The following is an 11,180-nucleotide window of genomic DNA, read 5'->3' as shown; positions in this document are numbered from 1 at the left end:
GTGAGCTGGTGCACTGCGAGCTTACCCCAGTAGGCCATTACTCTGCATGACTGCTTGGCCACGGGAGTTAATAAAACGAAGTAGTTTTAGTAAAACAACGCAAGTTTTAGATCAGCCAATGACAGAACGATGGGGAAGCTTACTTTTACGTCGAGTGCAACTTCAGTTTAGATTAAACTTTGGATGGTTTTAGGAGCTAAAACAACCGGCAAAATATGTGAAAAGCACAATACCAGTAAATTCTTCGGCGAGGTGGCCAAGGAATGGCCGAGATATAGTAGTTTATCGCGAGATGTTCGACACCGACGTTGGCAAGTCGGACTTTCGCTATGTATGTGGGACTGGTACCAGTCCAAGAATCAGTGCGTTTGACCAAGGCATGGCCGAGATGTAGTAGTTTGAGTGTGTCCAGGGCATCCCTCAGTGATGACACTAGGCCATGAATACGGATGGGTCGAGGTAGAGTAATCCAATAATCCAACATGTATCTATATTTGATCGCATGGCCAAAATCATGTGGGCTTCACGCTTACTGCGTAGTAACTTGTAGAGCAAGCTATTTGCGCGGTCTACAGGCAACTATTTATGACTGGAAATTATACCACGTACAAACCGTCCAAATTGGCGTACGTAGATTGAAACACGTGCAAATACACCACCTAAATTTAACCACGTGCATGCACGCCAACAACTACCTGCAAAAAATTCCACACCCGTTGAAAGCTGGCGAGTACAAGGACAGCAAATGCTTCGAATGTTTCCGCACGTCGGAACAAATCTTCGAGTACGTGGATGAGTTGGCGAAACAGAACCCAAAAGAACCACCGTTCAAGGCAAGACTATCTACGCGTACAAACTGACCGGCGGCGCGTCCAAGTCCAAGTCGTTGTATTTCCAAAGTCTGCTCCACGCCCGGGAATGGACCGCTGTAGCGATGAAGTGCACAACATCAAGCATGTTGTGCACTTCAAGCAACTCGTCCAAGACTTGGCGTCAAGGCGTTTCAAGGTGTAGCAAGACGTCAGGGGGTGAATGTAGCGATGTGACAGGTGGGTTAACAGCTTGCCACCACCTTGCCCTCACCCAGCTCCTAAGTACCTGGCTCATGACGAACCCTAGCTAATGCTTGCCTGGGAATGTGTCTCAAGGGCAAGTATAGCTTAGAATCGCTAGCGTAAAGTGAAGTTCCCCAATGTCTCAACCGCACCCGCATCCATTGCATACAAAAGTGCATATTAGTGTAGAAGTAGTGAAGTAGACTAAGAAGATTTCATAGTGATGAGGATTAAGGAGATCTTTGTAGATCTTCAGTTAATTCATTGTGCATTTTGCCCTCAACTACACACGCTTCCTCCCGCAGTGCTATATTTGGTAGCACTTCCTGGTTTTCTCGCGCAAGCCCCGTTCAACTGCTGTAGCTGTACGTAGCCAGTGATCTTAGACGGTTGTTGTGGTCGTTTGCAGAGTCTACACATCGCCAAAGGTTTTGAAAACGTGGTCTTTGCTACCCGTTACCTGGTGATAGTCTCCGCAACAAAATCCATACACGTTCTGAGTGATCTACTAGTGTATGCCCCGTAGTAAGACCCGCAAGCCCCAACTCGCGGTCACCAAAGACATCGGCGACCTATTTGACTATCCGGATCTGCCGGTTAAGCTACGTCAAGACCTTTACGTGTTAACCCGTCACCAACGCGTGGTTATCAACAAGTTGCGTGCCCAAATCCCCGAAGCAAAGAACTCCGACGCCCGCAACGCCATCCAAGAGATCACAGACTTATTGATCCACCGGAACGACCAAACCGAAGAGCTAATTGAAGGAGTCCTCGACCGCAAGATAATAGTGTACCACAAGGCCCGCAAGATCAAGGCCGAAGCGAAAGTAGATCGAAGTTCGAAGTAGTGTAATTGAATTTCAACTGAATTACAAGATGGATGAAGTTTTGCGCACAATGGCAGAATCCTTTCAGCGACATGAAAAGCGTGAAAGCCCCAATCGGTGTGCGATGACACGGAAGTGGGTCGAAACGTATTGTTGTTTGGGTCGTGGGGGTTCTAATACTCTCGAAAGTGAAATATTATATTGATGAAAATCCATCACATCATATAATATTTCATACCTTGTAGCGCGAACGAATGGGTTGATTGAACTGCGCTAGACCGTTGACTTGTTTTCGGTATTGAGGAGGGCATCGCTTGGTTGTCGACTGGCCAATTATATATTAATACTTATTTCTGGCGATATATATATATATATGTATTTGTCCTTACTTAAAACGGACGCATCGCACACATTCGTAGCTCGATCGCAGCACGTGATCGACCACGGCTCGTCTTCAGATCGAAACCTTTGCAAGTATATGTCGTCCACGTTGTCGTAGCTATCAATATATAAATGTATGTGAATATCATCATAAATGGAATATTATTCATGTATATATTTACTCTTTGGTGAAGAAAGCGCGGTGAAAGTTGAGACTGTAGTCAACGGAGCCGTCCACGCGCTTGCCACCAACGGGTCCATAATGGGTCTCGGTAGCCAATACTCCACAGAATCAAATAGGCGTCCTACAAGAAACTATTATTTAATATATACATATATATTATATATATGTATTATATATATATAACATTCAATATATATATAATACATATATATAATATATATGTACTTTAGTCGACGATACAACTACAGTTTGGTCGTGGGTTTCGCTAATCGCTAGACCACCGGGCGCTTCGGTTGCCCCAGACGGGTAAAAACTAGCTTGGAATCGAAATGGGCCATTTGGAAAGTCCGCCGTCGCCACGCCACTCAGCCCCATCTACAAATATATGTATACTAATATATTAAAAAAAATATTCTTTAAAACATGAGATGCAATATCTCTCTGACCTCGTTCTTTGGATTGTCCACGTGCACCCACAGTACAAACTGACCTGATGAACTTAACACGACCTAGTTCCAAAATATATTTATAAAAATATACATATATAATATTTTGGTACCTTTGGACGAGTGGCTAACAGCGCTTGATTCATCCCAAAAGGATCGGTGAGATTGGCATAATGCAACACAATGCCTTCGTTTCTCCAAGTGATCAAGTCTGTGGTGGAGCACGCTCCAATGCCGCCGCCCACCACAACGCTGTCGTTGTTTAGGACTTGGATTTCAGAGTACCAATATTGTGACTCTAAAATGATCCATTAGAAATATATAATATATATATTTGTACGTTGGGGCAACGCTGACTCGGTAGAAGACACGCCTTCGGCATTGGTTTCCAGTGGAAAGACCATTGAAAAATCGCGACCATTTCTCCATTGTTTGAGTACGTAAACGCGCCATCTAGCATTCCAATGCCCACGATAAACAACGTGGGGTCTGTCGCGTCGTGCAGGCCGAAGAGCTCCCCTAGGATTGAATTCAAAAGCATTAGAAACTGCAATAACTAATATTTTATGCACCTCGATTGGTCTGCAGTGAGCCTTGTCGGACCGATCCCAGACGAAGGAAATACGAGATTCTGGTGGGCTGGCCCGGAAACATGTGAAAACTTGGTCCTTCCAAAGTCGGGGTTTGGTCCATAGCGCTTTTGGCTATGTATAAAGACTTGGAGGTTTGGGCCGCACTAACAAATTTCGCATGATTTTGACGAATTCGGCAGTGGTGGAGAATTTGCATATTACGTACTATTAATAGTTCAGTAAAATATTATTAATAGTAGTACCTTTGTGCATTTCACCAAAATTTGGACTTGAGAGTGATTTCACCAAATAGCTGTCGAATTGATTTGATCCTATTTATTCTTGTACACATTATACTCTAACACACAGATGTGGTTTTGCCCAATGCGGAGGGGCAAACGTTTGGATTGGCAGAAATTCGACATGACGTGATTTGATTGGTTCAGGCGGTACTTTACTCGATCTCAAAAGACATTCGATTCGTTGCTGAGGACTCTAGTTTCGAATCCATTTGACAATAACAGTTTATTAATACACTATTGTACTATTAACAGTAATACTATTGTCCTTTTACCCAAAATTTGGACCTTTGTGCTGATTCGCCAAAGATATCGATCGATTCTTTGTATTGAACTTTATAGAGCGTTATCAAAATGGTCCGGTGACACACTAATTTCAGTCACACACTAGTTCGGGTGTGTATAATTCAAAATGGTCCGGTGTCACACTAATTTCAGTCAAACACAAATATTTCAGTCATACACTAATTCCATTTGGGTATAGTGTGTTTAATTTCCTCAAATTGGCCCTTTACAGTTAGAAAATCTGACAAGACCTGTATCCAATTCCAAAATATTCCAGCACCAAAAGGTTGCATTTCGACCGGCTTGAATTTAATCAGTAGCTCCCATGAGAATCAAATATACTAAATTATAAATTATTACTTGGTGTTTGTATGCAATTATCAAGTATAATCTGTGACATAAAATTGTACTCAGCGGCGATTGTTCGCATAAGCCAAAAAGCCAAAATGCCAAAATGGCAAAAGATACTACTGATTCCACTCACTCTTCGAAACGGTACCATTTTACAATGTTACAGTTATCATTTGTCAAATTATTCTACACCATATCGGTTGCCAACCACCCTCTCACTAAACACAGACAAGTCGCCGTCGAGAATGCCAGTTCTGGTCCATCACAGTCGACTGTGACACGGAACGCCATGGCTCTTTGGCCCAGCCCATCCCTCCACAAATGGAACCTCGTACAATCTCTCGTGCCGCCCGGCAATGAGAGCATCGATTTGGTCGAAAGCATTCACCAGCTGCCGCTGTTTGACCTTGGACTTGAACGATGCAATGATGCTAGCATTTGGTGGTTGAAGGCAAGCAGTTGTATTCTTTGGCTGCATTAGAACTCCAATGTTTCTCAACACAGTCTCGGTGTGAAGTAGGTGCGGTAGTACATTGACCATAAGCATCAAATTATTTTGGTCTTGTGCAGCCATTTTGGCATTTAACTCATTCTGTACGCGTTCAAGATGTTACCATTCATCCAAGCCTTCTTACTTGCATGGTAGTCGAATCCGAGCTCTTCACCAGACTGGCCACGGAAGAATCGCGGACGAACAGCACTACCAATAAAGAGCGGGTCGACGACATCACTCCCATCTGCAATAGTGGTAAGCGCAAGGACTTGTTCGCTTTGGTTCCGGGAACTAGATAGCGTGGAATTGAGCGGTGTGGTGACATGCAGTAAAAGAACGATGTCTTATCCATGTTGTCGATGTTGAAATTCCGCATTTCACGCCGTCCGATATCGACATCGGCTTAGAGGGTTGATCGTGCCTCACCATGTTGAATTTTGCTGGTAAGTCACTGTTTTTGCTGGATGTGGTATAGCAAACCCTTCGAATAGGACGGGATATCGGAGTTGGGGACATCAACCTTTTGTATCGCGTAGAAGTGTTCAGGTGGGTAGTCGGGAAACACCTTAGTGTCAATGTCGCTTGCCATGGATGATGAAGAGTATGGACATCTTCTGCTCCCCAGCTCGTACGGTCAACATTGCTGATATGCGGTAGGAGTGCCGCGCCGAATTCGCAACATAACTCCCACCACGACCAATGGCCCAGATGGTGTTGGGTCACGTGGCGTAGTACATACGACTCTCGTCAGTGTTGTACGAAACGTCCACGTAGATGCCGGGGTGCTCATCGTGGAACTGCTTCCCGAAGGCAATGCGCGTGGATTTCAGTTCTTCTTGGGACTTCTTTTGGCGGTAGAGTAGATGGCGTGAGAATCCACGACGTTCGGCAAATTGCTGTAGCAGGTGTAGAAGTGAATATTATCCCGATGCGACATAAGCGCATGTAGTTGTCCATCCAGTCCAGGTGGTGTACACGCAAGTATTCGAGCATGTGGGAGGACGTGACCGTCATTGCTTGCCGATGCAAGTCCATTATGTAGGTGACAAGGCCATGTGGATCGGGGATTACAGGTTTGGCCCTACTCTTGACCGTGTTGTGCTTTGTTACCTTCACACCACGGCAGCGCTTGAGCTTGGCTTGGTTTGCCATCCCCAAGCGGATGTATCCCTCGGAGTCTTCGAGTGTAGACGCGGCCTCTTGCACTGTCCTGCTCTCAGCGACAGCGATGACATTGAGCTTCTGAGCTATGCTCAGTCGGATGCGACGTTTGATGGACTGGGGTGAAACAGGGTGGCCTTCGTCGGGCATAGGGACTCACTGTCGAGATAGATTGTGGAAGGTTACAGTCATCAATGTTTTCAATTTATTGTCGCCAAAGCTATTGACCAATAAGAGCTTAGAATTTTGATTGACTTGTAATGATTGGTTCGCTCAAAAAATAAATGCAACAAAATCCTGCATGCTCATTTAACGTCGTTCCCTGTAGTGCGATCTACGGATATAAGTTTCATACTAACATCAAGGTAACGTTCGTGGCCAAAACTATTGACCCTATACAAAACACCACTTGGTTTACAGTTCATTACTCGACCAATTCTTCGCCAAATTTGATTTTGAGACGTAGCATATCTTCACACCGAACTAGATCTGTCGAAATTGCGTCTCGTTTTACTTCGATTTTGAAAAATGAATATGAAATAACAGCCAAACGGTTATGTGAAATGTTGGAAGTTTCTAGGAATCGTGCACCATATTGTGAATATTTCGTAGTACTAGCTAGTGCTACGATCAGGAAATATTAGCAATATGTTGTAGTATTTGTAAGGTGAGCCGCCTTGCTTTTATATCCAATAAGAGTCCATCATACGTCTCTCGTACTAACTCCCCCAACTCCTTCACATCTCGACACCCGTAGCGCATATGAGTTTATATCGATTACAATGAATGCAGGCAATCAACTACACATCTAAGGCTAACCCACCCGCGTAGCACGCGTATGGTGAGACAACCCCATGTCTTCAAGAACAGGGCTGGTCCTACCTCTGAGGGGATCTCTCATCAATAGGACCGGTCGAAGAATGACTGGAATTGGCCGAGATAGAGTGACTAGATGGCTTGCATTGATCGGCGACGCCAAGATGCCAAGTACCATGTTTGAATTAGCTGTCAAAATTGTTCGATAAAATAGCTTATGCCTTACACGCGCAAGTCCCGCAGTTCCTTAAAGTTGTTATCGACTGTTAAGTAGTTTTCAAATTGGGCATTTTCCAATCAAAACGCGCGCCAACTTATTCCAAAATCCACTTTTCAAAATGAGGTGCATGACGACCCCATTTCATCCCAGTTTGGACAACCCATCGCCGCGCCAAACTACATCTAGCGGAGTCGCTTCACTTCCATTTTGTAGGTCCGCAAGTCAACAAAAAAGTTAATCGTAGTAATTTTTGCAATGTATATCAGGCGGAAATTTGAAACTCCGAGGTTGTTAAAAGGTAGAATTTCAAATTTACGAACCAAATTTCCTGTTCACAATCGAACGAAGACAATTTCAGGAATTTGGTCAAATTCCGGGTTTGCAAATGGTCTCTAATGAGAATACACGCGTAATTCCTTCACTTTCCATAACACGCGTAAAACCCCCAAAAAGCACGCGTGAAAACACTATTTCCTTCCCTGCTTTCGATCGTTTTGGTCACTTCAATTTCATTTTCATTGATTCTTATCGGTTGATGATGACGTGGTAGGAGCAGCGCCCTATGATTTCGTGTTTTTACAACATAAATACAAATGAATACTACCTAGTACTACCTGCAAAACAGAAGAAGTAATATTGTGGATACAGTAACATTACAAATTTCCAACCCCGCAGAATCGAATCACGAATCGACGCTAATTGCTACTCCCTCCGATCCAAAAAGGTTGCGCGACTTCGGAATTTCACAAATCCCCCCTCGAAAAAAAGTACCCCGCACACCCTATATTTTAATAGATATTGAGATTCAAGGCTGTAACGTTACAGAATGTGTGTCACAGAACCATCCAAATTTGCGATTCATGAAAAATCAACACTGCCATTCGATTCAGGAGGGGGGTTTACCTCGAGAACCCTCCTACCGAGCACCACAACTCCAACGAAGTACAACACATCTACTCAACATATCACTACTCATCATTCATGTCTATAGCTTCAAGTCGTGGCTTCAAGTCGTGGCAGCACTTTCCCCAGCAGGTACGCACGGTAGACATCCTTTGTGACGCTGATGACCTTGGTTTCAATCGTGCCAGCTTCTCGGTTGACGCTTGACGAAGGGCCACGTTCCGATTTTGCCGTCCCACCAAACACCGGTGTCCTCGTTAAGCCGAGGCCGCGCCACCGCCGTCAAGAACATAACCTTCGTAATGAATCGCTTGCTCTTGCACTTGCGCTTGGGTGGCTTCTCGCCTGGTACGAGATAGAACTTGCGATTTACTAAGGTCAAATAGAACCATTTTTCGTCGAGGTGAACGTAGTCCAGCATTTCGCACATATCTTGTCCGGGCGCCATAAAATTGAGCGCAAATTTGAGTCGGCTGTATTTGTTGGCGTCGGTAAGCATAGGACGGATAGCATTTGAGTGCGCACGGAACACACCACGCTTGAGATACCGATGCAATGTGCCGTAACTGATTCCTACGATACGAGTTTAGTTGGGGGTGACGGAATATCTTTCGTAACCGGTTTTGGCGGAGATGGATCGCAATGATGTACGCTCTCGCAGTGCAACCTGCAAGAGCTTTTCTCTCGCCTGGGCAGGCGTGTACTTTATCTTCCGACCAACGCGACCTTTCTTTCGGTTAGCTACACACACTTGCATGTTTCCAGACGCTATGCCCTGTGCCTTTGCTCGAGCTATGATGCTACGAACGGACGACACGTGGCAACCATACTTTGTCGCAAGGTCGTTCCCGAAGCCTCTCGGTAATCGGCCAACCACACCATCTTGACAATTGAGCAAGACTTTACGCAGGATGGCCTCACGCACCATATTGGTCAGGTCAAGCCTACCCTGTGTCATTCTGAAGTGAGCTGTCAAAATTCCCACCATGTAAGAGTGTTTGTATATTTGAAAGCTGGTTTTATCTTGGAATTTGCCCTAAACTGCTGTCCGTTTCGCGCTCTTTTCGACAGACCAATTGGAGCACAGAAATTCAACTCGAGGATGGACGAAAACCGTGCCTGAAATCTCATACAAATTTAATGATGTGTCATGTAAACCCTCCTCAAAGTCGCGCAACTTTTTTGGATCGGAGGGAGTAATCCATTTTTGAGTGGATTTAATTGGCTCTTACAAGACAAGTAGGGTTCAACCAATCAGAACTCCAGCGTGGTTGAATATTGATTAGACGAACCACGCTAATTTTGGAACTTTATCGCGAATTCACGATACAGTACTGGACAGCAAAATTCGAGGAGAGTAGTCCTGTGTCTCTATGGGACTTTGTATGTAGAGTGGAACAAGCCGCCACTAAAATTTAAGAAATTGAATGCCCAGAAGACATGAGCTTGGTAATTTGAAACATTTGGATTGGTCTTAATTCTTCTTTTTTGGCAAATCACAGCAAATGTAACGTTACAGATATCATATCGCAATTTCGAGCGAATGATGTCGAATCATATTCGAATTCAGGAGGGGGGTACACCGAGAGCCCTCCTACCGACTTCAACACACCGAACGAATACAATAACAATCACACTGCAATTCAATTACTGATGGTATCGACTTCACAAATGCCTTCTTCACAGTATCAGTAGAAATTTTGTTGCAAACACGAATTGTGCGAAATTGAAATTTAAATTGAAATTTGAAATTGAAATTTTCGCGGTATTTACAAGCTCTCTATCGCCCGAGCGCGCGCATATGCAGCGTCGCCCGCGAACTAGACTAATCTAGCGGATGGAGCTTGTGCATGTTCACACCGGGGTGGTTCGTGCATCGGCCTCAGTCTGTCGGGCCTTCGTTAGTGTGCGGTGTGCTGTGGGACGTGTCTGGTCGGTGTTGCTATAGTTGTTGGTGCCTTGCAGCACTTGTTTCCGGTGGTCGTCGCAGTGGTCTGCGTCGTCGCGTTCGTGTAACGATTTGTTGGTCGTGTGATGCGGCGGGGCTGCCGAGAAGGCCTTTTGCCCGCTGCCCAAGCCATGTGTCTATGTCACGGGTCCGGCGGGCTTTCGCTTGGCGTAGGTTTGTGTCCATGGCAGCCGGGGTATCATCGTGAGCCCGGCGGCGCTGTTTGATGCCGGTGTTGACCGCTTGTGCTAGTGCGGTATCGCCGTCCTGTGCGGTAGCTACGTATTGTTCGTGACACGTGTGGGTCCAGTACGCGTGTAGTGTAGTCCAATGGGTAGTGAACCATCGGCGGTGAAAGTCTTTGCCGAGGCGTGGGGTGAGAGAGAGTGCAATGGCCCATTGTAGCGTGTTGTTAGTCATAGTCGGGAGCCGTTGCCATGCGGCTGGTGCCCGGTATATATGTGGGAAGCTGGCTCGCAGCCAGCTGTGCACCTCGTGGCACGTCGGGTCTTCTGGGTCGCCGTCGTTATCGGCATCCCATCGGATTGCCTGGGTGTAGGCCGGTGGGGGGCTGGGAAGAGTGTTGCGCGGTGGATTCATGAGCCACGTCATTTGGCCCCAGTGTTGAAGCGCGTGGGCCCAGTGTGTCGGTAGCGTGCTTGTGTCGGAGTCTGGTGACACAATGAACCCCAGGAGGATGTCCACCTTATTCATATTTGTCAGCCCAGCCCATCTTGGCGGCGATGAGTACGTAATTGTGGAGTGGTGGCGCATTCGTAGTTGCCCCGCCGGGATATGCAGGTTCCACGTGGCTCCTAACGCGTCCAGTGTGCGGTGTCCGGTGGAGTTTTTGTAGCAGATACACCAACACTCATACGGGCCGGCCATTGCAGCCGTCGTTGTGATTTCGGTTGCGAGTGTCCTCCACCATTGGTCGGTGCGGCCTTGTAGTATAGCATCGATCCACCAGAACCGGGTGCATCATGCACACTGCGCGCCTGCTGAGTGCGAGACCGCGCCCCCTTCTCCATGGCAAACACTCCACCACCAGTCGTTTCCTACACAGCAGGGCCACTCCAGCAGACCCATTACCCTACCGGCCGGGGACGGCAGTGTCCTCCGAGGGGGTACACCTACGGTGGCACCTACCGCACTCATTTAACCCCGGGGGACGAGAGCAGTACGTGCAGAGTCCAGCGTCGGCTGCCCCGTGGGCCTGTTCGATTCGGGCCCTGTCCC

General features: G+C 46.4%; 4 protein-coding genes across 4 annotated transcripts; all 4 read right to left on the bottom strand.

Moving 5' to 3' along the window:
* Positions 1-2,441: 2,441 nt before the first annotated feature.
* H257_17276 (hypothetical protein) lies at positions 2,442-3,586 on the bottom strand (the record flags this gene model as incomplete). Its single annotated transcript, XM_009846001.1, has 6 exons — positions 2,442-2,531; positions 2,673-2,822; positions 2,894-2,956; positions 3,007-3,191; positions 3,251-3,412; positions 3,466-3,586. The coding sequence occupies 6 exons, from the start codon at positions 3,584-3,586 to the stop codon at positions 2,442-2,444; spliced, it is 771 nt and encodes a 256-aa protein (XP_009844303.1).
* A 2,026-nt stretch (positions 3,587-5,612) lies between these two features.
* Positions 5,613-6,204, bottom strand: H257_17275 (hypothetical protein; the record flags this gene model as incomplete). Its single annotated transcript, XM_009846000.1, has 2 exons — positions 5,613-5,789; positions 5,869-6,204. 2 exons carry the CDS (start codon positions 6,202-6,204, stop codon positions 5,613-5,615), a joined length of 513 nt encoding a protein of 170 aa, XP_009844302.1.
* Positions 6,205-8,168: 1,964 nt separating this feature from the next.
* On the bottom strand, positions 8,169-8,750 carry H257_17274 (hypothetical protein; the record flags this gene model as incomplete). The annotated part of the gene is made up of 2 exons (XM_009845999.1): positions 8,169-8,566; positions 8,612-8,750. 2 exons carry the CDS (start codon positions 8,748-8,750, stop codon positions 8,169-8,171), a joined length of 537 nt encoding a protein of 178 aa, XP_009844301.1.
* A 1,097-nt stretch (positions 8,751-9,847) lies between these two features.
* H257_17273 (hypothetical protein) lies at positions 9,848-10,972 on the bottom strand (the record flags this gene model as incomplete). Its single annotated transcript, XM_009845998.1, has 3 exons — positions 9,848-10,038; positions 10,088-10,756; positions 10,819-10,972. 3 exons carry the CDS (start codon positions 10,970-10,972, stop codon positions 9,848-9,850), a joined length of 1,014 nt encoding a protein of 337 aa, XP_009844300.1.
* Positions 10,973-11,180: the final 208 nt, after the last annotated feature.

The sequence above is a fragment of the Aphanomyces astaci genome (assembly GCF_000520075.1).
Source record: "Aphanomyces astaci strain APO3 unplaced genomic scaffold supercont1.102, whole genome shotgun sequence".
NCBI lineage: Eukaryota > Oomycota > Saprolegniomycetes > Saprolegniales > Verrucalvaceae > Aphanomyces > Aphanomyces astaci.
The sequence above is the reverse complement of the archived record's forward strand: the minus strand, read 5'-3'. Positions and strand labels throughout refer to the sequence as shown.